The sequence below is a fragment of the Mesoplodon densirostris genome, chromosome 13, assembly GCF_025265405.1.
Source record: "Mesoplodon densirostris isolate mMesDen1 chromosome 13, mMesDen1 primary haplotype, whole genome shotgun sequence".
Taxonomy (NCBI): domain Eukaryota; kingdom Metazoa; phylum Chordata; class Mammalia; order Artiodactyla; family Ziphiidae; genus Mesoplodon; species Mesoplodon densirostris.
Genome location: NC_082673.1, coordinates 91243151 through 91270282, shown reverse-complemented (window position 1 = coordinate 91270282; position 27132 = coordinate 91243151). Strand labels below are relative to the sequence as shown.

The window sequence follows — 27132 nt, the reverse complement described above, 5'->3', positions numbered from 1 at the left end:
TCACCCAGGCTCAGGACACTTCCCTGGATCACAGATCTAAATGTGAATGGTAAGGCAGTGAAGCTTCCAGAGGCTCCCATAGGAGGCTATCTTCCTCCCACACAGATGAAAATGTACTTACTATAAAGAAAAAGTGATCAACTTGACCTTGTTACAGTCTGTACAACCCTCAGAGAGTGAAGAGGTGACCCACAGAGTGAGAGAAGGCATTTGCACATCACGCATCTGAAAGGACTTCATAATATGTAAAGATCTCTTACAAATCAGTAGGAAAAAGGCAGGCAACTCAATTCAAAAACATAAAAGGGCAAACACCTTGGGCATGCACGTTGAAAAGGGACGTCGGAATGGCTGGTAAGCACATGGGTGTGTGCTCAGCACGTGTCATTAGAAGCAGGCAAAGTTAACCCACGATGCTCCATCTCTGCACACCTCACACCCACCAACACAACTAAAAACAAATGAAAACGCAGGAGCATGCCGAGTGCCGGCAAGGCTGTGGGGCAGCCGGAGACCTTGCACAGTAGACGGGAGTGTGAATGGTGCCCCCTCTCTGGTAGCTGAACGCACCTGTGGAGTGAAACGTCGTCCTGTCTGTGGCCTTGCAGCTCCACCTCAAGTGTATACCCAGTGAAAAGTCACATAGAAGAACGCTGAGCACACGTGACATGCAGCAGCACACACCTGGGGGAGAGCCAGCCTGCGGTGGGATGGACAGAGCATTTGTGCTGAGTCCGTAAATGGGAGACTCTGGCAGCAGAAGGGTTGTGCTGTGGCCAGCAAGACCCCGGTGACATCTCGGACACATGCTGAGCCCAAAGAGGATAGAGGTCAAAACCAGACCAAACCAACGGGCAGAGTTAGAAGCCCCTACCCTTGGTAGGGGACAGCATAATGAGTAGGAGGCTGGAATGTCTGTATCTTGACCCGGAAGTCTTTCTTTTGTTACAGTTCGCAGACCAATCCATCTACACTTGTGATTTGTGCATTCAACTACTGATGTCCTATTTCAGTAGAGTTTTTCTTAAAGAGGAAGACAGTGGTCAACAGTGCTTCTGAGAAGATATGAAAGATTAGATTATTTCCAGGAATTTTGCAAGCTGTAGTTGATGAGGTGACATACTGCAGGATTCAGCCCGGGGATGATGCCGCACTGATGCTCTGGACTTCGGGGCCGCCATCTGCGGACTGGTGGTCCTGGTCCTGGCAGGAGCAGTGGTGGCTGCTGCCTGCCGGCTCTCCTCTGAGCCGAGTGCCGGGTGTGGCTGTGAGCAGGGTCAGGTTGGCTTCTCTGGAGTCGGCCTTCTTGGCTGTGGTCGGCCGCAGCCTCAGCTGGGTCCTGGGTCAGTCTCCTACTCAGGCCTAGGCAGTGGGCAGCCCCCAGGTGCTTCTGGGCTGGCCTCTGTCCCAAGGCAGGGCTGTGCCTGTCCAGCGCTGGGAACACTCCGAAGTCTGCATCGCCATCGCCAGCTCGGTGTGGGTTTACCAGAGCCCCATGCTCCCGGCAGCAGCGGTAAAGACTGCCTCACCTTCACGTCTGCTGGGAAGTACCCTAGTCGTGGTCCCCACCAGGCGCAGGGCAGTTGGCCCTGCCCCTGGGCCCCAGCACCTTTATTTAATACGGAGCCAGGGAAGGATTGTTACAGTCAGGCCTGTTCTGTGTCCTGGGTTTTACTGAGCCTCCAGAGACTTCCTTCAGCTAACACACACACGGCCTTTTGCTATTTGGAGAAGTGGATGGCCAGCCTCGGGCTACTACACAGAAGCTGTGTTTCCCAAGTGTGTGACCAGCTCTCGTTCTGACGCTTGCCCTCCTGCCAGGGTCACGGACTTCCCATGCAGAGCCCTGGGCCGGAGTTGGGGAGACAGTGGCCCGTTTCCCAGAGCCCGTGAGAGCCCTGCTCACTGGCCCTGGGGGGGTGCCACGCTGGGTCCCCGCCACGCGCCCTCCTGGCCTCCCTGAACCCCCATCGGCCTCCATCTCTTCTCACGGGAAACCGCTGGGCCCACCCCCCAGCAGTCACGTTGGATTGTGGGCTTCTAATGGCCGTGTCGGAACGGAACCCAAGCCCTGGGCCTTGGAGCGAAGAGAAAGACGCCTTTGTTGGCTGCCCCGCAAGCTGGAAAACCATCACACGGCTATCCCCTGCGCTGCATGCGGCCCCAGCGCCCGCCCTGCCAGCAAATCCTAATCCTGGCTTCAGAGCTCAAGATCCAAATTGAGGCTTTGTGAGGAGAATAAAGGGTGCTTTCTGATCCTTACAGGAGGGGGGCTGTGGCAGGATCAGCCCTCTCTCCCTCCCTGGTCCCTTGTCCTGAGCCACTTGGGGAGGGCGGCCGGTACCTGTGGAGGCCAGGCGCTGTACCCACGCCTGCAGGGAGGCCGGCACCCTTTGCTTCGGCTTTCTGGAGCTTCCATGGAAACCCAGACTCCAGGAGGCTTCACGTGACACCCGTAGTGTCACTTCTGCACCGTAGTGTCTGACTCACTTTCAGCTGGTCCGTGGTGCTCACTGCGGGCTGTGCCCCGGTGCTCCTGCCCACCCCCGCTGGTCAGGCTGTGCTTTACAGCAGAGCTGCAGTGGGCGTGCCCACGTCTCGGGCCCTGGGTGCGCGGGCCAGGGCTCTTCCCATGGGGCCTATTAGATTTGCCAGGGAGGCCTTTAGAAGCCCCTGTCTAGGCGGTGCCCCAGGCCAATGGAATCAGGTGGGTGGGGGGCAGGCATCAGTGCAGCTCAGGGCTGGGTGTCCTGTTCTGGAGCAGCCACTGCTGGGAGGGGTGCACCGTTGGGGTCCCCCGCAGGCACGCGTGTCCTGTGCCCTGTAACTCACTTGCCCGGGGATGGCCGGCCCTGCATGGCTCCTGACCTGGGCTTTCCATTGGCATCTCGTTTTCACGTGTGCTCGCTGGTCAGTGCCTTGCCTTCATCCCAGTCACTTCTTTTTTTTTTGTTTTTTGTTTTTTTGCGGTACCCGGGCCTCTCACTGTTGTGGCCTCTCCCGTTGCGGAGCACAGGCTCCGGACGCGCAGGCTCAGCGGCCATGGCTCACGGGCCCAGCCGCTCTGCGGCATGTGGGATCTTCCCGGACCGGGGCACGAACCCGCGTCCCCTGCATCGGCAGGCGGACTCTCAATCACTGCACCACCAGGGAAGCCCCCAGTCACTTCTTTATGTGACTCTGGGACATGGGTGGTATCAGCCCCATCTTAGGGAAGCAAAGACTGAGGTTGGAGAAGTTAAGGAACTCGGCAGGATCACACACCTAGTAAGCGGCAGAGCTGAGCTTTCTCGGTCCCCTCCCCGCCTTGGACTGAGGGCGTGGGATCAGCGAGGGGGACCAGATGCTGCGCCTCCTGCTGGGAGTGAGGGGTGTGCCGGGCAGCACGGGGAAGGGACAGGACAGGGGGGTGCAGACAGCACAGCTGCTGTGTGGTGAACACAGACCACAGGCCTTGGGCATGGGTCACTCTTCCTGTTCTGTGGAGGAGAACGCTGAGGCCCTGAGAGTGTGCCGCTGGCCCGATGGTGCCAGTGCTGGGCCGGAACCTGACTTGGCTTTGCAGCCTAGGCGGGGCCTGGGAGACGCAGAAGGGGGGCGGTGGAGGCGCGCGGCCTGGCGCAGGGCCAGCCCCCGCCCCACTCCTGCCCGCCTGGCACTGCTCACTTCCTCCCGCCCACACCGGGAAGGGGAGGTGGTGATTGCCGCCTTGGATGAGGAGCGCCCGTCAGCAGAATTTTTAGATCTTTTATTTTGTATTCATGTATCCACGTATTTATTTATTTAAAGGTCTTTGCTGATTCCGGGGATGAGGTGCTGCATGTATCGGTGTGGTCTGTAGGGAGAGTGCCAGCTTTGGGAGGAGGACGGGGTGTGTGCGGACCCGTCACCCTGTAACCGAGGGGAGCGTGCCCACCCTGCGGGGCTGCGAGCAGAGGAAAGGGTGGCATCCGGTGTGTCCCCTTTCCTAGGCGCAGTCACACATGTGGCTTTCTAGCGCTTTGCGCCCGCCTGTACTGGAGTTTGTCCAAATGCCCCAAGGTTCTTGTTTCTGCCATTTGCTGCTTTTGGTGCCCAGATGAGTAGGTGTGGGCAGTGTCCATCCGCTCCACTGCACCGCAGGCCAGGCCTGCGGCGGCCATCATGGGCCCGAAAGTGCAGGAAAGAATGTGGACACTAGACTGTGTTCTCTTCCTGCTGACCCGCGGGGCTTCCTGTAGGCGGTGTGGCAGGGCCCGCAGGGAGCAGGGTCTGCTGGGAGGATAGGCACAGAGACCGTCCTGTGGAGCCGAGTGGACCTCTAGACTGCCCCCCCCCGCAACACACACCCAGAGTCACTTCTCTGGCGTCAGTATGGCCAGGACTCTGCCATGTGACCCTGAGCTGCACAGGGCATGGGAAGGTGGTCTTCATTGCGGGCAGACATCAGGGGCCTATAACAAAGGGGAAGCAGAAAATAGGCACGTGGCAGCCTCTGCAGCCTCCTTCCAAGGTGACCGACGCCAAGTGTCCTGGGGACGTGGCAGAGGGCCGTTCCGTGGGCGATGGCAGTCCTGTTTCAGCCCCGTCCCCGCTGCCCAGACACCTGTAGGAGGGGCTCAAGAACAGCGGCAGCCGTCCCCACGTCTGTCTGTGTGCCCAGCACTGACCTCTGCCTCCAGGACAGTGTGTCCCCGGGCCAGGAGGAGGGCGTGTGGTCAGCATTGTGCCGGCACCGTCCTCTCTCCTGGTCTGTGGTTCTCGCCCTGGAGCTCCCTGTGCCGGGTGGGAGCCTGGAGCCCTGCTCCACTTCCCGGCTCTTCTGGGTTCCTTGGCCTCTCGGCCTCTGTGGCCTCACCTGTAAAGTGGGCTCCAGCTGCTCCCTGCCAGGATGTCGGGAGCATCAGAGACAGCGGCTCCAAGGAGCTTCGACACACGTGGGAGGTGAGGGGCACTGGTGGGCAGGCTGCCCTCCCGGGGCTCTGCCCGTCCTCTGTGCCTTCTCCTCTTGCCCTGGTCATCACAACAGGCCTGGGGGAGCGGGGCTGGGGGCAGTGCGTGTGCCGTTATCTGTCTTCCTGGGGGGGGTGCCGTGGGGTGCAGGTCAGTAGTCTTTGTTGCTGAACATTTGCAGGTAAATTGGAAGCATTGTTCGTGTGAAGCCACGGCTCTGGGAGGAGGGGCATCCCCGGCTCCTGCTGTCTCTGCGGGGGTTGGGTAGGCGCAGCCCCCACCGGCACCCCACTCCCCACTCGGGACTGGCACCTCAGGGGTGGATGTCAGCTCACTTGTACCCAGGTTGTCCCATCAGGGAACAGATAGAATTCATTAAAGGGAGAAGCTACTAGTTTGTTGAATTTGAAAATTTGGTGAATTAAAGAAATCAGTAAATGATAAGACAACTTGAAAACCCCCCTCAGGCTTTCCTTCCCCGTGATCTGGTCCCAGCTGGGGCGGGTCTGTGACCTACTGGGTGACGTCCATGCTTCGGTTTCCACGGCCCCTGCCTGGCAGCTGCACTTGGTCTGTAACCTGCTCTGGGACGGGCTTTCGGGGTGGCCACAGCCCCCAGACGAAAAACTGTGGTTTGTGTGCATGTAGGGACATTTTCTGGGGGCTCACGAAGAGGCCTGTGACCCCTCAAGAGCTGGGAACGTGGTGGCTGTGCTCTGCAGGGTCTTCTGTGTGGCCCTGGCTCTGGGGGGCTGTGGGGTCCTGCCAAGTGCTCCCCGCAGCCAGGCCTGGGACGGCCACAGGGCCCGGTGTCTGCCCACCATCTACGGCAGCCCCAGCACCCGGGACCCTGTGGGGATGTCCCTCGAGTGACAGGGTGGAGCCTGCCCCCCCGTCCCTTCAGGGCTGCAGGCTGGGGGCTCCTGGGTGCCTTCTGAGAGCTCGGCCTGGTGGCAGTGAGCTGTGCGTGTGGGTAACCTTGGTCTGTGTCTCGGCAGAGTCCCCAGGTCCCATTTGCTGAGCTGTCCGAGGACGAGAAGATCTTTAACGGGGGCGACGGCGTGTGGCAGGCCCAGGGGCAGGTGCTGCTTCCGGAGATCACCGAGGAGGACCTGGAGGCCATCCGGCTGCGAGAGGAAGCAATCCTGCAGATCGAGGTGCGGGCTGGCGTGTGGACGCGTGCGTGCGTGTGTGTGTGCCCATGGGTGTCCCCGGCTCCCGGCCATGGCGGCTCTCGGCACTTCAGCAGTGGAGCCTGGGCTGGCCCTGTGCTGGTGCCACTGCTCTGTGACCAGCAGACTGAGGCCTGCCCCCTGCCCAAGCCCAGAGGGGCTGGACCTGGGCTCCCAGGGCATTGCCTGAGCTTGGCCACCTGGGCTGCCCGGTGGAGAGGGGGAGTCCAGGGAACCCAACAGAGTCTCACCCTGTGTCTCATTGCCCCGCCCCCCACGTTTTTCTAGTGGGCTCAGCCCTCTAGCCTGGAGCCCAGTGCCTGTGCCCGGGTGGTATGTGCCAGTCTCCGTGGCTGCTTCCTTCACTGCACACTTAAGTTTCCAGGAAGCCATTTCGCTCTGATGAGGCCATTCAGTGCCCAGAGCAGTTAGTTCCAGAGGATAGTTTTTGAGTGGTTGAGTGAACTGCCGAGAGAACTGAACTTGTAATTTGGGGTGGCTGCCAGCAGGTGGCGGTGGTGTTGTCAGGGTCCGGCCATGGGGTGTGGGGGGCTGCTAGTTCTTTGTTCTCAAGTTTGCATGTGTGTAATACGTGCTGCCAGATGTTTTGCTGGCCACGGATGACCTGCGACACTGCCAGAGGTGTGCAGTTCCCTGAGATGGGCCTGTGGGAGCAGGTGCCTGAGTGGGTGTGCCAGTATGTGGGTGGATGTGCAGGTGCAGGGGCAGGTGTGCCAGTGAGTGTGCGAGGGGATCTGATGTGGGAAGTGCATGTAGAATGTAGCCGTTGGGCTGCCTGGTTCTCTTGGTGGTGGAGCCTGAGCCTCTGAGTGTGTGTTCCCTCCTCCCTCTGGGCCTCGGTTTTGCCTGCTGGCGGAGGAGTTGGGGGGCCTGCCTGCCCCAAAGCTCTCAGGAGCTGGGTTTCTGGAACAAAATTTCCCTAAAAGCAGATTCTTTTAGAAAAACAGAGACTTGGGCAAGTTGGTAAACTGAGTCACTGGTCCAGGCCCTGTCACCATGTCTGCAATGAGCAGGTCCTGCACTCTTTTTTTTTTTTTTTTTTTATAGCCATCTGGGAATTGATAGTTCAATTTTATTTATTTATATTTTTGGCTGTGTTGGGTCTCTGTGCAAGGGCTTTCTCTAGTTGCGGCGAGCGGGGGCCCCTCTTCATTGCGGTGCGCGGGCCTCTCACTGTCGTGGCCTCTCTTGTTGCGGAGCACAGGCTCCAGACACGCAGGCTCAGTAGTTGTGGCTCACGGGCCCAGTTGCTCTGTGGCATGTGGGATCTTCCCAGATCAGGGCTCGAACCCGTGTCCCCTGCATTGGCAGGCAGATTCTCAACCACTGCACCACCAGGGAAGCCCTAGGTCCTGCACTCTTGAAGGAGGTGGACGCCGCCCTGAGAGGTGGGGTTCGGCCCCCTTCCTTCTGCCCACCCCCCGCACTTTGGCCTGGTGGAGGGATGCTTGTTTCTTCAAGCCCCCGTCAGAGGACCTGCCTCAGCGGACCGCCTCCCCCCACCAGACCTCACTGCCCAGAGAGGAAGGCGGCCACACGGGGGCCGTGCCTCGGAAGGCAGGCCTCTCCCTCTTGCCGAGATGGTCCAGAAAGGACCAGACACACAGAGATGTTTTTATCCCGCTGTTGGCACAGTGAGACCTGCTTTCCCAGAGAAGCTGAGAACAAATCAGGAGCCATCGCCCCGACAGCTCCGGGTGCCGGCAGGCCTGAGCGGAGAGGGACCCGCTTCTTCCTGCAGCTCGAGAGCTGAAGCCCTCTTAGGGCGAGCCCCTGACAGCCCCTCGGGCACACCCGGGGGTCTGGACCGCCTGTATGAGGTGGGATGAAGCGGCTGCTTAGGACGGACGGACTTGGCCTTGGCCTGGCACATAGGGAGGAGAGGTGCAGGCTCCCCAGCAGGGCTCAGGACCTGAGGACGTGGGTGGGGTGAGGGCTGCCCCCCAGGAAATGCTGGGAGCTCCTGAGCAGGTGGGCGCTCCGCTCTGAGGGCAAAGCCCCAGGAGGTCGTGGGGTTTGCTCAGGGGGTCAGCCAGTGCTTTGGACAGCCTCTCGTGGCCGCCAGGTTGAGGTGGGGGCCAGATGCACAGCTCTGTGCCCACGCGGAGGCCCCCAGGTGGGGTTAAGGGGGGCAGAGGCCCAGGTACCGCCAGCCCCTCCTCGTGTGAGTGGTGAGTACAGGCAGGGGGTGGGCTTTACCGGGGGTGAGGGGCCCCCTGTGGAGGCCACTGCTGTCATTCAGCCAAGATGGAGGGGCACGGGCTGGTGGGCGAGGAGTGGGTCTCTGGGCCGACTAGGACCTTGGTTGATGCAGGGCCGGCCTGAATTCAATGTCTTGTCTGTGGCCCTCAGAGCCAGGCTGGAGCTTCCTGGGGGGCCATGGGCGGGACCTGAGACCAGCCTCACTGATTTGCTTGTTTCCTCATTTGCAGCGTGGGTGACGTGGGTACGAAGCAGGTGCTGGCCAGAGGGTGATGGCGTGGGACGGGGAGTCAGCATCACTGGTCCTGGGCACCGCACCTCCCTGCATCCCTCCCTCCCTCCCTCCCTGCATCCCTCCCTCCCTCCCTGCATCCCTCCCTCCCCCACTTCGGGGTCTTTGGAAGTGGGAAAGACAAATGCAAATTGTCATTCGCGTTTAAAAAGCCCTCCCCCAGGTTTGTAGCTGTCCTGGTGACAGCACATCTCTAACAGGACTTGTCGGGAAGGTGCCTAGACTCAGTCTGGGCAGCAGAAACTGGTCTGACTGGTCTAAGTGCAGGTGGGCGGCCCCCGGCCCCCTCCAGGGACGGCCAGAACCCCCGCTGCTTAGGTTTCTTGGGGCTTGTTTGTCCAGATCTGCAGGGCCTGCTGGGGGCTGGGCTGTGGTGAGTGGGCCAGTGCTCTGGGAAGGGGACTGTGGGAACAGCCTCAGGAAGACACACGTGGCATTTCTCACCTTGGTAGGCTGCAGACTGGTTCCGTGTGGAAACTCCTTACCGCGCCCCCCCTACTGCCCCCCACATTCCAGGGGGGCTTTTGGACTTGCCTGGGTTTATGCATTCACAGTGTTACTGCAGTGAGACTTGTGGTCCCAGGGAGCCCCTGTGAGGCCCTGTTCTGCCTTCAAGGACTTACCTAATAGGTGGGGGGTATGGGGTGTGGACAGATGGGGAAACTGAGGCCCAAAAGGTGGGATTAAAGTCACGACAACAGGTTAATCACATCCGATTCCTTCATAATCTTCTCTTTTCTGCTTTCTGGCCCATGATGGGCATTTTCGGGGTGGCTGCTGGGCACCAAGCGGCCTGGTGCTGAGGGTGTAGAGCTGGTGGGTCCACTCAGTGTCTCTGTCCCTGCTCCCCTCCCCCTCCCCGAGTCACCTTATGGGACAAAATAAAGGGCCAGCCTGGGGTGCCTTTTCCTGGCTTTAGACCCAAGTCTCCACTAACTGGCTGGGTGACCTTGGGCCTGCCTCTCGCCTAGGTCATTTCATCTGTGAAATGGGTGGGTCAGGGGGTAGCCTCCCTCTCAGGGCCCTGCCATTTCAGATGGCCCATGGAGGGCTGTCGGGGGCTGACCGGCACCTTGGCTTGCTGGCCAGGGATCAGGTGGTGAGTGGGCAGGAGACTGAGGGCTGCCAGGGCCTCCCGCAGTGATTCCGGGCCCTTCCCTGGCTCAGTGGCCCCTGGACCTGCTCAGTTAGGTTTTGAGTGAGGGCATCATGCCCTGGGGGCGCCGTAAAGACCTCCACCCAACCTCCTCGGGCAGTCCGTCCTCTGGCAGCACAGAATGTCCTTTAAGACCCTTTGGGGGCTCCCCATTTGTGGGCACGATGAGACGGCCCCCACTGCCCTCTTCCCTGTTACCCCGCAGACACCCCCACCCCCACCCCTGGGCTCCTGTGATGCCCAGAATGCGCCTCACCTGCTGCTGCTGTGGCTCCTGCCACCCGGAAGCCCTTTCCCAGATCCGGGTATTGCTGGCTGCCCCCCCTCCCCTGCTCTGCCCTCTGCCTGGAGCTTTAGAGGCGGCCCGGGCAATGGAGAGCTGTGTGCCTGGTGTTCCAGTAGCTGGCTCCCTGCCCCAAGGAGGGCTGTGCTTGGCCTGCAGGCTCCCAGAGTGCAGGAGACCCCTCTGGACAGCCCCTTCCACAGAGGAGCAGGGAGGCACCTCGTGGCTCCAGAGGGCAGAGGGGTTGATGACGAAGGGGAGCCGTGCCAGCCCAGGGCACGTGTGTCCCCGGCACGTGCTCCCGTGGAGCCAGGATGTCGGTACCCGCTTCCCTACAGGCACGCCACATGGCTGGGACCCAGGTGGTCTGAGCCCTGGCCGCACCCAGGCGAGGCGCATCAGGAGGGCTGTGCCAGGCCGAGGGGAGCTCCGAGCATACAGGAGCCTGGTCTGCGGGGCGGGTCCCTCCGACGGGAGAGCACCTGTGGCGCTGTCCACCCCCCACCAACCCTTGGCTCCCCTCTCGGGCTCCTTCCCCCCGCCCTGTTTTGGAGGTGGCTGGTCTCTGGCTTCCCAGCTGAGGGCACCTCCCTGACACTGGTCCCAGGTGGGTCAGGCCTCAGGGGCCCCAAACCTCCCAGGACCCTGAGGGTTGGGGAGGGGTGCTTCTGGGGCAGAGGTGGCGGCTCGCAGCCTCCTGGCCAGTGGCCCTGCCTGGAGCAGAGAGGAGAGGGAACGTCCGTCTCGTTGTGGAGTGTGAGCTGTACGTGGGTTCAGGCAGCGGCGTGAGGCTGGGAGTGGGCAGGCAGCGGCGGATCGGTGGGCGTCAGGAGGTGTCTGGGCTCCCGGTGAAGTAGTGTCCAGGAGCTGCTGCCCCTGCCCACTGTCGGTCAGCGGCAGCTCTGTCCCCAGGCCTGTCCTCTGCCCCTCGACGGCCTGTCTGTCCACCCGTAGCTGTGCCAGAGCCCTGTGTCCTCCAGGGCCTCGGCCCTCCCTCCTCTGGAGTCTGGCCTGCAGGGCTGGGTGCCCACTGCCCATTCTCAGTGGCCGTGTACCCTCCATCCTGTGCCTTCTGTAACTGAGCATGTGGGGCCCCGAGAGAAGGGCTGGGGTCCCTTCAGACACACAGCAAGGCTGTGGCCAGCCTGGGGAGAGCCAGCTCTCCCAGCTGACCCCCCCCTCGCATCCCTTCCAGCCTCAGGTCCCCTCTCTGAGCCTGTTTCTTAGTCCTGTGGGGCGATCAGAAATGGGGGACTCTCAGATAATGGGCTGTAGGGTGCTTGGCAGACTGGAATGTGGGGAATTCCTGGGTGCCACTGTGGTGACCCCTGGGGCTGCAGGCTGAGCTGGGGGCTGGGAGACAGGGCGAGGCCTCTCCCGAGGGGCAGGAGGGGTGCCTGCAGGTCCCCACCACACTCCTTCAAGTGCCCAGCCCTCCGCTGGGGCCCCTTTCCTGGGAGACTGTCCTCCAAGAGGGCGGAGGCAAGGCCTCCAGAGCTTCCTCTTCTGGAGACAAGGCCGCCCTCAGAGCCCACGGTCTCCCTCTGGCCAGTGGCTTGCCTGCTGTCCCTACAGCTGCGGCCGGCGGTCTTCATGGACCCTCAGGGCCCTCCCTGCTGCCCAAGTGCTAACGGGTGACCCCTGCTTTGTCCCTGCATGGCTGCCCCTCGCCTCTGCCAGGGGTGCCTCCACACCCCCCTGCTCCTGCTGCCCCCTGGCCAGCTCTGGGCCCACGTCCTCCCAGGTTCTCTGCAGGGAGGCCCTCTCCAGCCCAGGGGCAGTTTGGTCCCACCTCCCAGACCTGGGCTCCTCGTTGCCCCCAAAGTGGGCTGCCCTGTCCCTCCTCCCTGAGTGCGGCCGAGGTCACAGTGCCAGGACCGGGCCAGTGCGTCTCTCCAGCCCCACCCCCGTCCCGAGCCTGGACCCTTGTTCCTCCAGACACTCCAGCAACTTGTTTCCTTTTATTTTCAGGTTTTGACTCAGATGTTCCCCGTCTAAAATTTCAGTTGTCTTCTGCGTTGTCTAACATACCACTTAATTACTTATCTCATTATTTCTCTTCTTCCAGGAGAACGTAAGCCCCATGGAGGCAGGGATTTTCGTCTGTTTTAGTCCTGGTGCCCCAGAGGGTGCACGATACTGTCTGGGCCCTCAGTGACTCTCTGGAACAATCAAGGGGATGGGGGATGGAGGGGTGGGTAGATAGATGGATGGTAGGGGGATGGGTGGGTGATGTGTGGGTAGATGGACAGGGTTGAGTGGATGGCAGGTGAATGGATGAAAAGTTTTACGTGTTGGGACTCCGCAGCAGATTTGTGTTTTAATAAAAGGGCTCTGCTGCCCTTATTTATATGCACCTTCTCATCAGCCCACACAAAAGCCCTGTGAGCCTGAGCACCGCAGTGCTCCAGTTTTACCAAAGATGAGGTGGAGCCTTGGAGCCATGTCACTTGCCCGGGCCACACAGCTTGCATGTGGCAGAGTTGGGACTGGAGCCCAGCTGCTTGACTCGAGACCTCGCAGCTGTCCTGACTGCGATGCTCTGACACCTCTTCCCCAGATGAGGAGGAGGCAGCAGGGCACTGAGATCACCCCATGAGGGGATGGCGGAGCCCAGGAGCCCGCCCACGAGGCCCAGCTCCGCCTGCCCACGGCCAGTCACTTAACTCTGGTTGAGGTCTGGAAGGGCAGGGCAGTGCCTGGTCTCCCCAGGGGGTTGGGAGGAGGTCGGATGAGACGGGCACGTGCCCCCAGCCACTGCCAGCATGTAACGGGGCTTGCCAGGCACTGGTCTGGCCGAGTCACCTGTTGCCTCCCAGCCAGCCCTGCCCGCGGCCTGTGCTGCCTTGTCTTCACCGGCTCCTTGTGCCAAGCCCAGCTCACCTGATCTCACCTGTGAGGCCTGGCGCTCCCTGCTCCCCTCCTGAGCTGCTGTGTCACCTGACCCAGGTGCAGAGCTCTGTGCTCACCAGCTGCTGTGTTGCCATGGCTACCTGGCAGGCCGAGGAGGGAGGAGGCTGGGGTAAAGAGGGGCCAGGAAGGACCTCCAGGCTGAGCAGAGCCTGTGGGGCCTCAGCCGCCCTGCCAGTAGCTGGCACTGTGCGGCCAGAGCGCCGGGGGCTGGTTGATCCGGCCAGTATCTAGCTATAAATATGTGAATAAATGGATAAACAAAGTTTGGCTATTCCATTAACTGGGACCGTGGTCTCTGTAGGTGGATGGTTGCCAAGATCCTAATTACGAGAAGAGATTGCATGATAGAGAAAAATGCAGCGGCGTTTTCTTTCCTTTTGCTCTTAAAGGTGGAGGGTGCGGCGCGCGCACACGCACGCACGCACACACACACACACACACACACACACACACGAGGTTTTATTATGTCCTGTGCAAGGTTGTTATTCCTCAGCGCCACTAAAAAGAGAAGATTCCGTGGAGCTTTTAACGAGTTCTAGTTTTAGAAGCAGTCAGGAAAATAATTGCCTGATTTAAACATTTACTAAGTTAAGGTGTTTTATAGTCTCTCCTGCTCTCCGGTGCCCACGCCTGGGCACATGGCTCCCAGTGCCTGCCGCCCTCGTGCACCGTGGCTGGGGCTGCTTGCCGTCCCCGGGGGCTCCATCCTAGGGCAGCCCTGGGGGGCTTCTGGGCTCCTAGCATGGTCCCTGTGACCAGCCTGGCCTTGAGGTCACATCCCGGGGACTGAGTCCTGGACTTCTGCCTGGAGCTCGGCTCCTACCCCAGCTCCTGGTGGGGCCCAGATCTCTGGCACATCCCCCTCATTTGCCCTTGGCATCCTCCATCGGGAGCCGAGGCCTGCTCAGGTGCCCAGCACGGTGACCGGAGGGACAGCCATCCGTGCCGGTCGCCTGTGCCCAGACACTGCCGCCCTGTGTGCTGCCCCCTCCCCTGGGCCCCTCCCTCTCCCGGCCCGTCATCAGGTCTGCCCCCAGCAAGCACGTCCCAGTATCCGTGAGTGATCCTGGACGAGGAGGAGGTGCTGGCCCACAAACTCCTCCACGGGCCAAAGGCCTGGGGCTGGGGGTGGGGACCACAGCTCCCGGGCAGCCAGGGTCACACCTGCTCCGTATTACTAGGGAAATGCGTGTGGGGCTCCCTGCCCCAGACCTTGCAGGGGGGCTGGAGGCTGTGCACCCACAGGCTCATCTGGCTGGGAGCTGGGATCCTGGGGTCCCCATGCTCTGAGCAGCCCCTCGGAGCCAGTCTGGTCCGTTCTCTGAGGTCACCTAGGAGGCTTCTGCCTGGGAGTCCAGGAGGGGTCTGTGGCCCCAGGCTCGCTTGCCACCCTTTCCCCGTAGTCCGTCCGGCTCTGCGTGGAGGGGGGTGCGCCCTGCTGACCCCCTCACGGTGGCCCGAGGTCGGGGGTCTGCCTGGTGCTGGGGCTCTGTCCCCTGCTCCCATCCTCGCTCCCTTGGCCACCAAGCTGGTGGAGACCCGCTGGAGCAGGGGGGCCCGGGACACCCTCATTCCCCTTATCCCCCTGACGCAGTTTCCTTCTTTTTTGAGTGGGTAGGATCTTTATTCAAAAGGATTGTTCCGGGGAGTGGGGGGCTCTTGAGTGAGGAGGGCTCTGTGCTGTGAGACGTGCGGACACCTGGGAGTCGGGACAGGCTTCTCGTCTGCAGGGGAGTGCGCCGAGCTGGGGGGGCTGGGCTGGGGCATCTGCGGGGGCCCAGGCCCTGGAGAGGAGCTGGGCTCACACTTGGCCAGCACGCCTCCTGTCCCAGCGGGTCGCGGGATGAGTGCTTCGGCTCATCTTGTGTGAGGCAGAGAGGGAATTAGGGGTCCGGCTCCAGCCTCGTCCTGGGCAAGTCAGGTCTGAGTCACGTGGGGAAGGGTCTCTGCAGAAAGCCGTTCCTGGAACACGGAGTGTTGCCTGGAGCCCAGCCTGAGCGTCTCTTCCAAGCGAGTGATTTGTTCATCGCTGAACAACTCGGAGGGTCATGGGTCTGAGGGCGAAGCAGGGCCCCAGGCCAGTCTGCAGAGGACGTGGGGCTGGCGGCGCTCCTCAACGCCGGCCGAGCGGAGGCGACGGTCAGCGGCCGGAGTCTCAGGCATCTTAAAAAGAGGGAGGCCGGAAATGAAGGAGGGTGTCCATGTCAAAGGTTACATCGACTCCCCAGAGCCCAGTGAGCGGAGACCTCCCGGGAGGCGGCCGTGATGATGAGTTTCTGGAGGATGAGATGCGGGTGCCCTTGGAGCACCGTCCGGGAGGGTCACCCGCGTGAGGCTCCGCCTCCTCGGGGCTGCCGGCCTGTGTGCCCGGTGCTCTGGGTGCATCACAGCTCACGCCGGCGGACCGGGCCATTGCCGCTCCTGGCCGCTGTCCTCGGCCGCAGCCCCGACCGTGTTCGGAGGGCTCCTCGCTACAGAAAGGTCACGTGGGGAGGAGACAAGGCCTTGGTGGAGACGGCAGTTTGTAGAGCTGGTTGGCAGCCACTGCGCCTGTGTGTTTGCAGCGTTTGGAGACTTGCCTTGGCTGCTGCATCTCCGTGGGGGCCTCTCCCAAAGCCCAGAACATGAGCTGGACTGGGGACCCCGTGTTCCACCCGGGCTGTGCCGGGTTCTCGGGGTCAGTGCTGCTCCAGACAAGGAACACCCGCTACAGTAGCCGTGTGTCCCGCCGAGGCCAGGCCACGTCGACGCACGGCTGCTCGTGCTCCAGGGGAGGCGGGCTCGCTCCCAGGACCCCAGGAGGCACCGGGCTCGTGACCCCTGCTCAGCCACCCCCTCCCTGTCCTCTCCTTTGCCGAGGCTCCGTCCCTGTGCCCACGGGAAGGGATCCAGTGTGTGCACATTAAGTCTGCGGGTGCCAGTGTCTGTGGCACCAGACGTCCCTGGGAGCACCTGCCGCCCCTGGGTGCTGATCAGGGGCGGGCTGCCCCGCTCCCAGCAGTGACCCAGGGATGGGGGGCCGGGCGGGCATGAACACGGGTGCCGATATTTCCCAGCTGTGTGTCCCGGGGCAAGTCCCTTAACCTCTGGTGACGATTTCCCCGTTTGTGAAGTGGGGGGACCAGCGGTGCCCTCACACAGCATGGGAGGCTGTGTGCCCTAGAAAAGCTCCTCTGAGCCCCAGAGTCCAAGTGCACCCACGGTCAGGCTCAGGGCCCCCAGGCCAGCCTTGTGCTAGAGAGACTTCTGTCCACGGCCCAACGGGCAAGCTCAGCGGCCAAGGTCAAGGTTGGTGGTCTGGTGGCCTTGGGATGGGAACCTGGAAGTGTGAAGAGGTGTGTCTGTCTGCCTGAGGCCTGGCTGAGCCCGCAGCTGTTGCGTGTGACCTTGAGGTCTGGACCTTAGGGTGGCACCTAAGCTTGGCCTCCCCACCAGTGGCCTCAGCCAGGGAGGGCCGTGGGGATGCGGATCCCGGAAATGGGCCCAGGCCAAGGCCACTCGAGGCTCCATGCTCACCACCACCTTCCTGGCCATGGGCCTTGTCCCAGCAGAGCCGCCGCCTCCGCCGTGTGTGAGCCCAGTGGTGGAATTGCAGTTGATAGTACATGTTGGTTTAAGATCAGGCTAATTGCTTCATCTCCCAGCGCACTCCTAAAAAGGGAATGAGTCTCCTTGTAATATTTTGCAGTGGGGTGAAATGGCCCTCGTGGAAGTCAGTCCAGGCTCCGCATGAGCTGCAGGGTGGTAGGGGCAGGGGCGAGGTGTGAACCCTCCCCCCCCGTCTCACGGGCATGGAGGAACCTTCCCTCTGGCTCTACCCTGGCCCCGCGCTGGGCACTGAGGGAGGAGGAGGTTTGGATTTGCCCAGTGGTAGGTGGGGGAACCTGGCTCCAAGGTGCATGGCTTTGCACAGGGTCACCTGGCTGGCCGGTGGAGGACCCGTCTCCTGCAGGGAGAGGGCTTCAAGTCAGCCGGCATCGGTGCCAATCCCAGCCCTCCCCCTTTCTGTGAGGCCCGGGAGGTCACTCACCTTTCCGAGCCCCACGACCTCCATTGTCAGGTGGGTGCTGTGACCTCCCTTCACAGGTGCTGCCAGATGTGAAGGTGGCCATGTGTGATGTGCCCCTAGCACAGCCCCAGGTGAGTGGTCTGTGAGTGGTGTGGCCACATCCCTCACCAGCATCACTGGTACTTTTGCTGGGCAAGTGGAGTTAGGATAGAGGTGGGCAGCATGGAGGATACAAGAGGCCAGCACGACGGGCAGGGTGGGAGGTGCCCCAGAGTTTCCTGGTCTCAGTTCTGCTTCTTACCCCATTCACTACCTTCACGAAGTTACTCATTCTTTAGACAGCAGTGGGGCTACCGTCCATCCACCCACCCACCCACCCACCCACCATCCATCGTCCATCCATCCACCATCCATCCATCTACCCACCACCCACCCACGTGTGCTGGCCCATGCTAGGTGCCGAGTGTACAGAGAAGGAAAAGTGGACCCTCTGTCAAGGAGCACCCCTGGGAGGGAATGAGGAGTGAAGTGTCTGCAGGACTGACAGGCCTGTGGGAGGTGCAGACTGTGCCCTCTGCTCTGGACAGCCTCTTTCCTCCTTTAGTCAGGCCTGCAGGACAGTGCTGGGGCCACAGCCCTGCACTAGACTGGACTGCAACCTTCCAGACCCTGGGTCCTCTGTACACAGCAAGGGAGCGCACAGCCCGGGGATCCTCAGCATGGGGTTTGGCCTCGGGGTCAGGAGACAGGATTTCAGATACCAGCAATGTCTCTGACTTGCAGGGTGACCCTGGGCTTGTTTCTGGTCCTTGGCTCTCATCCTGGTGGCCGTGGCCTTGACCTAATGGCTGCCATCTTGTTTCCACAGAGTGACCTACTGGATGTGAACCAGATCATCAAGGACTTGGCCTCCATGGTGTCAGAGCAAGGAGAGGCCATCGGTGGGTACCCATGCCATCCACCCAGCCACCTGCCCGTTCCCCCAGGCGTGGGCAGACGGCAAGGCCTGGGCAGGTTTGGAGGTCTGGGCGTCAGCCGCATACCCTCCCCACCTCCTCAGGTCGCCCCCAGCCCCTCGGGAAGGCCGGGCCTGAGGAGTTTCACGCAAGAGGCTGGCCCACCCGTTCTGCTCGTGGGAGAGCCCTGGCCTGCCCGCCCCCCACCCCGGGCCTTCCTCCCCAGCCAGGGACTCCCCAGGGGGAGGACAAGCTGTCCTGGGCGGGGGATGGGCTGCAGCGGGTGCCCCCGCGGAGACTGCTGGGGGTGTGGAGCTGGGAGCCACTTCCCAGGAAACATGCGTGGTGGGTTACAGGGCTGTGAGGGGGGAGCTGACGTCCCTGCTGTTTCCCAGTCTCCCCCACGTGAGGGCCTCCGCCCCACCCAGCCCGGCCTGCCACCCGCTGTGGCCTTAAGGCTTTCCTGCTCCTGCCCTGAGTGCCCGGGTGCCCTGGGCAGTGGGGAGGTCGGGGAGGGGGTACTCACAGCCCCTGGCCTGGAAGAGCAAGGCGGCTCGGGCGCCCAGAGCCCCTCGGACACCAGTCAGCACCCAGCCACGTCCCAGGGCTCGCCCCCCACCTCCACCCCATTCCCCTGCCGAGTCGTTGCCTCCCTGGGGTCCCCTGGCTGTGTGAATAGCCTCCCGCCTCTCAGGCCTGGGCGCCGGGAGGTGCTGAGGCCCGTGCACGCCCTGCTCCCCGGCGGGCAGCCCGGCCGCCCTCCTCGGGGTGTCCTGCACCCCAGGAGCAGAGTGACTGGAGAGGGTCGGGCCGCGCTGCCTCGGGCCCCTCGCTCACCCGCAGGACCCTGCTCTGGCCTGGGCCGCTCTGGGCGGGGCCCCCGTCACCCCGGGGCCCCCCTGTGTCCACGTCCTCCCTCACCCTCGCTCTGGCCGGCCGTCTCGTGGTGGGAGTGCAGGAGGCTTGTACGCTCCAGACGGAGTGTCACCTGGATGGTCTCTGAGCCCCATCACTGGTTGGGAGGGTCTGTCTCCCGGGCGGGGAGGTGGCGAGGACTCACCTGCTGTGACCCTGGTTGGGGCCCGGCGGAGGGGATGGGCACCTGGGCCCAGACGGGACCCCGCTGCATGCTGCGCGCTGTTACGGGTGTCCCTGCGACGATGGTTGTTGGTCTGGGGCCACTGTCCCCTCTACGGGGGGCATTGGAGACCCGGGGCCAAGAGCCGGGGTCGGGGGCTCTGCTCTCCATGGCCCGTCCCATCTGCCGCCAGGCGCCCGTTGGTCTCTGCCCGCCCTGAGCCTTCGGTGCCTTTCCAGGGTCCAGCAGCGGCAAGGCCTCGTGCCGGCGCAGCTCCAGCCCCGAGCCGGCCGTGGTGGCCCTGCTGCCCGGGCCGGGCTGCGCGCCCCTGCGGCCGGGCTGCCACTCACGCACCAAGACACGGAAGCCCAACTTCAGCCCGCAGGAGACCGAGGTGCTGGTGCAGAGGGTGACGCGCCACTATCCGCTGCTGTTTGGGGCTCTGCGGGGCCCACCCGCCCGGAAGCACCGCGTGTGGAGCAAGATCCTGCAGGCGGTGAACGCGCTGGGCTACTGCCGCCGCGACCTGGGCGACGTCAAGCACAAGTGGCGAGACCTACGAGGCGTGGTGCGCAGGAAGCTGGCCGAGCGCCCCCGGGCCCCCGGCCCCGTCCTCACGCCCGTCGAGCGCATGGTGGCCGAGACCTTCGCGGCCCCGGGCCCCGCTGGCGAGGGCCAGGCCACCGAGACCCTGCCTAGTAAGTGCACCCTCAGCAGTCAACACGGAGCTTCGAGCAAGAACCGCGGGGAGAGCTGAGGCCCCTCTGCGTCTAGCTGGGGAGACCGAGGCTCCAGGCCAGTCCTGGGCGTGAAGGAGCTCAGGCTCAGAGCCAGGTCCATCTGGGGTCGCCCCACATGACAGGGCCTCCGAGGCCTCGGAGAGCCGAGGTCCCGTGAATCGCCCGGGTGCTCGTGGGAGGCCAGCACTGTTTCCTCCATCACTGGCCTGTCTCAGCTGACCTCCCTGCCCCTGCTGTGCCCTGTCCCGGGCGTGGGGCAAGCGGGGGGGTGACCTCACCCCCCGACGCCCTCTTGTGCTCTCAGAGTGGGGTCCCTTCTCCCTGGGTCACTCAGCCCCCAGAACAGGCCAGGGCAGTGTCTGGGGCTCGCAGCCGCCCAGGGCCTGCCGACCCCTCGGAGCCCAGGGCCCACCGCCAGGGCCAGCTTTGCAGAAGTTTCTGAGCCTGGTGCGGAGGACGGACTGGGCCTTCCTGGGCGCCTCCCGCGTGTCCTCCCCGCACTCCTTGTCCTCCTCCTCCTCGAGGCGCCTCTCGATGTCCGTCAGGAGCGCCCCTCGCCAGGGCTGCCATCGGTCTGCACGTAATGGCTCCACCCACGGCTCGAAGCTGAGCTCCACCGGACCCTTGCCTCACCCCTTCCTGGGGAGCTGCTGGAAGGACTTTGGAGACGATGCCAGAAGCAGGATCAGCACCCTCCTGAAGGCTGCAGAGTGGGTGGCAGGATTCAGCCTCGTGGGGACAAGCAGGGACCACAGACGCCCCCAGCAGAGGCCCCAGCAGACCTTCTAGTGGGGGTCTGCACCGAGCAGGGCTGAGCGGATCAGAGATGCACGCAGACCCAGGACACGGCCGTGCCCTGGGCTGGACCATGGGGAGGGGCCTAGTTCGGGAGGCCACCTGCTCCCCTACAGGCAGAGCCAGACCTGGTTTTGGGGTGTTGCAGGGTGGGCACACTCTTAAGGGCCGAGAGGGTCTGGCAGCAGGTGGCACGGGTGTGACCCTGGGTGTTCAGACCCGTCCCGCGAGTTCCCAGCCCCGGATGGAGGCAGGAGTTTGGTGGCTGTGTTTCTCCTGGTGGCCCCCGTGTGTGGCGCTCGGCATGCTCCTGGGTCATGAGGCCCAGCCTGGCGCACACGCCCCTGCCTGCTCTGGTGGGCCGGCGGCCCCTCTCCCGGGCCCCGTGGCTCCCGGACTCTCCTCCGTCGGGATGGTGCGCTGACAGCGAGCTCCTCTTTGGGTCGGCTGGCGCGGTGCTGACTCAGAGGTTTGTTGAGTGAGTGAGAGAGAGGGGTAGGGGCAGGACACCCCCTCCCCCGTCCGGTGGGCTGAGACCAAGCAGGGGAGTGGCTGCCACACCTGGTTTGGGGGTGGCTCGAGGCCCAGCCCCACCGGCTCCTGCCTCTGGGTCAGTTCTGGCCTGGGGCTTGGGCGGGGTCCGGCTGCAGGGCTAAGGACGGCTGGTTGGCAGAGTGCAGGGCCCACCCGGCATGCCTGTAGCTCTGTCCGTGTTTGGGGGAGTGGTGCTAAGGGGCTTCTCTTTGGTCCCGGGGGGCCTGACCCAGAGTCTGGGTGCCCCAGAGACCCCCGGAGCAGAGGCCTCCAGGGCAGCCCCCACCGAGCACCCCCCGCAGGGACTGGGGGTGAGCCCGGGGCCTGTGGCCCTTCCTGTGCCCCCATACTCTCCTGATGGGGCTCCCCATGGAGGGGCCAGACTCAGACTTCAGGGAGGGAACCACAGGCAGGGAAGACGCCCCCTGCTCAACGCAGGGCCCAGGGGACTTGGTGCCTGGGTGGCACCTGCGTTTATGGGAACGGTCCCTGCCTCGGCCTGGGTGGTGCCCAGGAGCGCAGCTCTCCAGGGAGATGTATGCCTTTAGCCGTTTCTGCCTCTGGAGTTCTCACCAAAATGCATGAATTTGGAGGCTTGTCCTCTTTTCCTGCAAGAATTTACTATTTGATGCACCTTTGCGTCTGGTCCCTGCTGAGGGCCGTTCCCATGGCCGCGGTCACTCCCTGATCGTCTGGGCGGTCCTTCCCTTTGGGAGGAGAAAAAACAGCATAGAGAATCGCCCTGGTCCTCAGCTGGGTGCAAACCCGGTTCCTGCTGGGGTCAAGCACCGCGGTCCTAACTCACCCCTGCCCTGCGTGCCCTCCAGCTGGGCTGTGCATCCACAGCAGGGCAAGGATGGATTTGGCACCTGTTTTATGTGATGCTGCCTTTTTACCAAGGGTGTCGCTGAGGGAAGTCTCCTGGTGTCCAAGGGCGGCCCCTGGGCCTCGTCAGGGCGGCTCAGGTGTGCTGTGGGGCTGGCGTCTCTGGGGGGCTGCGTGGACGCACCCAGCCGGCCCGGCCTGAAGTCCTGGTCCTCGCTCAGCCCCTCACTGTTGTCTGAACCGGCCGGTCAGCGCACTCGCTGATGTCCAGGGCCGAGTGCGCAGGAGGCTGTTCCCAGGCCCAGTCTCGCTGTCTTCACGGTGACTCTGAGCGTGCAGAGTCATTGCAGAGCCGGGCCTCACCCTTTCCTGAGCGGGCTGCTGCGACTCCAAGGTTCAGGCACTCCCAGGCTCTGTCTGGACAGCTCAGGCCGGCCAGTGCCCACGCCAGGGGGCTGACCGGTGCCCCATCGCTGCAGCCTCTGTTCTCTGGAGGCTGGACTCCCCGCTTGTGCCTCAGAGTGATCACCGGGGGGCAGATGCTGTCCACGCCCCATCCCCACGGCCCTGGGTGACCTCGGGGTCTCCACTCTGTAATTGCTTCTGTTGTCTTGATTTGCAGATAGTATTGAAGCCGGGCTTGAGGCTGCGTCCTCGCACGCAGAGGCGGCCAGTGAGCTCCTGGCTGGAGCCAGCCGGCACCAAGTAAGTCAGTGTGAGGGGACAGCCCGCCGCCCCTCCGGCCCCTGCCCGCGCCTGGGAGGGGCAGGCCCGCAGGGTCTTCTCTGCGCCCAGGCGGGCTGCTATGGGGGAGGGGAGAGGAAGGGGTTTCGGGCCGCGTGCTCAGGGTGGGAGGTCCTGCCTCCCCCTGGTCTGCACCCCCCCCTCCCCCAGCCGCGCCGCCGAGAGCGTGGCCGGGGCTTCTGCCCACCACTCAGCAGTGAAGTGAGAGGGCAGGGGTGAGGGGCGGCCAGGAGCAGCGCCCAGCAGCTGGGTCTCGCTGCAGTGCGTGCCGACGTGGCTGTGTCTCCCTGTGCTGCCCCTGCAGGAAGCTCTGCGGCTTCTCCCTTGTTCTCAGAAGGGCAGGATGGGTCTGTCAGTGTCTGCTGCCTTCCTGGAGGGTGCGGGCCGTGGAGAGGGCCGCCTGGCCTTCCGTCCGCTGGGCCGTGTGTGGCTGCGTCTGCCCCTGGCCTGGCCCCCGGCTGGAGCTGGTGGGGCCCTCTCTGCTTGGGACGAGTTGGCCGGCTCAGAGGGAGTGAGGACAAATATCTGGCCTTTATTTGCTTGAGATGGGCTTAGTGCAGCCTTAGGGACCAATGCCGGGCTGCCGTGCTGACCTGCAGCTACCGCGTGAGCCCCTGACTGGGCTCGGACCTGGGTCCAGCAGGGAGGGGGGCCAGCAGCCGCCCTCCGCTTGCTCCCCATCACTCGCTGGCCCTCCGCTCCGTGCCACGCCCCAACTCGCAGAGGTGGAGCCCACAGAGCGCATCTCTCCTGGAGCGTGTGTCCTAGGGGAGGGTGGGGTGGACGGTCCAGTCCAGTGACGCGAGGGCCCTGGGCCAGCTGAGGCAGGGCGGGCTTTCTGGGGAAGTGCCGAGCAGGAGTTGTCCTGGCAGAGGGGACAGAGGCCAAGGGAGGGGCTGCCCGGGCGAGCTCGGGACGCCACAGGCCGGGTGCGGACAGCTGCGTGGGGGCCGTGCCGGCGGGAGCAGGGAGGGGGCTGGAGAGAGACGATGGACGACGTCCTGTTCCCTGGGGGCTTTGGGAAGTCGGGGCTGTGCTGGACAAGGGGCTCCGGTTGCCTTGGCAGGGAGGAGAGGGCACAGGGTGATGGTCTGGACCAGGCAGGGGTGTGGGCAGGGCAAAGAGTGGGAAAGAGCGGCCCCCTCGTAGCAGCTGCGCTCCCTTCCCAGGCTTCCCCTCCCTCAGGGAGCCCAGTGGGCAGAGCACACGCGGGACGGGAGGCCGCTGGACTCCACGAGAGTGCGTCGTGGGGTGGAGGCTGGCCCCACTGCTGGCCTCCCCTTCTCTCTGTCAGTGGCCACTAGACTCCTAAGTCAGGGCGACAAGCGTAGGCCACCCATGACAGCTGGTGAACACCACACCAGGGCGGGGAGACGGCATGTGTCTGCAGGAGGGGGCGGAGGCGGGGCTGGAGGTCGTGTCTGCGGGTGCCAGCTCGGGGCTCTCTGCCCCAGCCACGGGCCCCGACCTTTCAGCACGCCGCGGGCGGCCAGACCTGCACCCGGACCTCTCCACCTGGCTGGGTCCTTCCAGGGCCTCCCAGAATAGAAAGTACAGGCTGCAATTGACAAGCAAGGTGGACTTGTCAGAAGCCCAGGGCCTGGCCTCTCCAACGGGAACTCTCCGAGTGGGCCAGTGCCTGCTGAGGGCCCTCAGCCCCAGGAAGCCTCCTCTTGAGAGGGAAGCAGCATGCTGGCAGGGTGGCTCCCCCCGTGAGCCTCCGGGCTCAGAAGGGTCAGCAAGTGCCTGGACCACAGATGCCTGGAGCCCAGAAGGAGGATGTGACGGTGAGGAGGAGGAGGAAAAGGAAGAGCAGGAGGCGGACGGGCAGCCACTGTGCCCGCGGACTCACCAGGCTCAGAACCCCACCTGGCGCCGGGGAGCTCGTGGGCCCTGGCCGCTGGGGTGATGCTGTCAGCGCCCCTTTTCCATCGCAAAGCAGGACCCCCTGTGCCATAGGTGAGGTGAGAGGGGCTCAGATCCAGGAGGGACAGCCCAGAGTTGCCACCCCGTAGTAATTCCTCCTGCTCTAGCCCACTGCCACGCAGCGTGTCGGCAAGTGTCAGCAAGGCGGGACACCACAACCTGGGGCTCAGGCCCAGGGCTTTTCCCTGGGACCTTGGTTGACTCACCCTCCACACCCAGCCAACTGGAAGGTTAGCCTTCAGCTGGGCCTTTCATTTGCAGACTAGGGATTTGAGACCCAAAGGAGAGAAGGGTTTTCCCAAGGTCACACAGCTGTCAAGAGGAAGAGCTGATTTTGGAGCCCAGTTTGTAGGATTCCAAGTCTTGGCTTTTCCCACTACCCTGGGGTAGCTCTCCTTTTATATACAGCTGCTCATCTTTATGGGATGTCTGCTTGGTGGATGGATGGATGGACAGACGGATGGGTAGATGGATGGATGGATGGAGGGACTGAAGGATTGGAAGGGTGTATACACAAGTGGGTGGATGGATAGATGGATCAAGGATGGATAGTTGATGGATGGATGGTTTGAGGATGGCTGGCTGAGAGATGAACGAATGGATGGATGGATGGATGGACGGACGTAAGGAAGAAGGATGAGAGGAAGGAAGGAGGTGGGCACATGGAGGGACGGGTGGATGCTTGATGAACAGACAGATGGGCGGATAGATGAGGGGATGGGTGAGTGGGTGGATATGTGTAGGTAGACAGATGGGCAGACAGGAGGGTGGTACATAATGGCCAGCTTGGGTGGGTGGGTGGGTGGATGGGCAGACAGATGGCAGCATGGTGGTGGCACCTTGGCTTTGGAGTTGCCAGGTTGAAATTTTACCTCGACGTTGCTGGAGGGTGTCTTTCGCCCTCTGAGTCTTGGTGTCCCAGCGAGGGTGCTGCTGCCCACTGCAGAGGGGCCCTGCGAGACCTAACTAGCTGCGTGGGCAGAGGGCCTCGTGCAGGTGGCGCTCCCCGGCATTGCCCCGGTCCTGGCCGGCGAAGGCTCATGTTTCCTGTCTCCCTCTGCCAGCCGACGAGGACGAGGCCCCCGGCTGCCTGTGGCTACCCCTGCGGACGCTGGACGGGCCGAGCCTGCCTGAAGCCGACCCCCTGGACCCCCGAGGAGCCTTCCCTGCGACCCCCTCCTCACCCTCCCCGCCCGCCTCCCCGGCCTCGGCACCCACCGCGGCCACATTCCCCGGGGCCTCCCGGCCCTCGCCGCTGCCCTCCTCGGCGGCACCCCAGCCCTCCGGGAAGTCCACAGGGGCTGAGGCCTCGGACTTGGAACGGCAGCTGCTGGACTGGCAGCGGCAGCAGGGTGCCCTGCTCAGCTCCTGGTCCCAGCAGCAGAGCACGCTGATGGCCCAGCAGAACCTGCTGCTGCAGCGGCTGGCCGAGCAGAGCCAGCGGCTGGCCGATGGCGTCGAGGCCCTCAACCGGACCCTGGAGAGGCTGGTGGAGGCCCTCCCGACCCGGGGCGCCTCGCCCGCAGTCCCAGATGGCTCCCCTGGGGGCGGAACAGCCTGCCGGCTAGCTGGAGGCTCCCAGGGCAGCCCCCAGGGCAGCCACACAGGCCAGGAGGTCTTCTCAGGGATGATCCTGAAGGTGGAGGAGGAGATCTAGGGTCTGGACCCTGTGGGCTGCGTGCAGAGCAGGGACTCCGGTCCTGCCCCTCTGCGGGGCAGAGACGGGGCCTCGATGGAGCCAGAGAGGACGCGGGACTTGGGCCTGTGTTGCCCCTTCCGTCCTGCCATTGTCCGTGGGCCTCAGTGACGCGAACAGAGGGCCGGGCTGAGGTCTACTCGGGTGACGCTGGTGGGCGGACCGAGCCTCCTCCGCTCCCATCCTGTGCTCCGACCGTCGGGGCGAGTGCTGTGGAGTGCAGAACGGGGCGCCTCTCGGCGGGCAGTGGGTGAGCAGAGCTGTGGGAAGAAGCACGCGGGGCGCAGCACCCCCAAACCACTGCCTCAGGTGTGGGCCCTGGAGTGTGGCTCTGCTGGGCACCCAGAAAGCCCCCGGCGTGTGCCCTGGAGTGACTCCTGGAAGCCCCCCTGCTCTGGGGGCGGACGGACCGAGGGGGGCTGGGCCCCTGCATCCTCTTGATTCTGCCCCGAGGGAACCACGCCCCGTGGGCCTGCGGTTATTTCTCTCCATTTCATGTCTGTGGTGTGGGGTATACATATGTATGTGCACATATGTTCATTGGTGCTGGTTGGGGTGGGATGCCGTTTTATACCTGTCGACTTTTCTTGGAAAAAGATATTTTTCTTACGTAAGCATAAAATAACAACAAAAAAAGGCAGTGATGGTAACGAGGGTGATGCTGACAGGAAATGACGTGGAGCCCGTCTGCGCGTGCGCTCTACCTCTGCCCTTGCCCGGCAGGCAGCCCTGATCCCCCCCGGCACCAGATCCGCCTCACCTGTGACTCCTGACCCTGTGGGGTCCCTCAGGGCTGGCCCCAGCTCCTGGCCCCGCCAGGCAGGGCACACAGCACACAGTTCGGGTGGCTGTTGGGGT

General features: G+C 63.4%; 1 protein-coding gene across 1 annotated transcript in view; it reads left to right on the top strand.

Moving 5' to 3' along the window:
• Positions 1 to 26235, top strand: part of TSNARE1 (t-SNARE domain containing 1) — a 79794-nt gene extending 53559 nt beyond the window's left edge. Inside the window, exons 10-14 of the mRNA XM_060115741.1 lie at positions 5931 to 6089; positions 17849 to 17921; positions 22531 to 22613; positions 25643 to 25769; positions 25877 to 26235. Coding sequence (XP_059971724.1) covers positions 5931 to 6089; positions 17849 to 17921; positions 22531 to 22613; positions 25643 to 25769; positions 25877 to 26235 — 801 coding nt within the window. The remainder of the gene's footprint in view (positions 1 to 5930; positions 6090 to 17848; positions 17922 to 22530; positions 22614 to 25642; positions 25770 to 25876) is intronic.
• Positions 26236 to 27132: the final 897 nt, after the last annotated feature.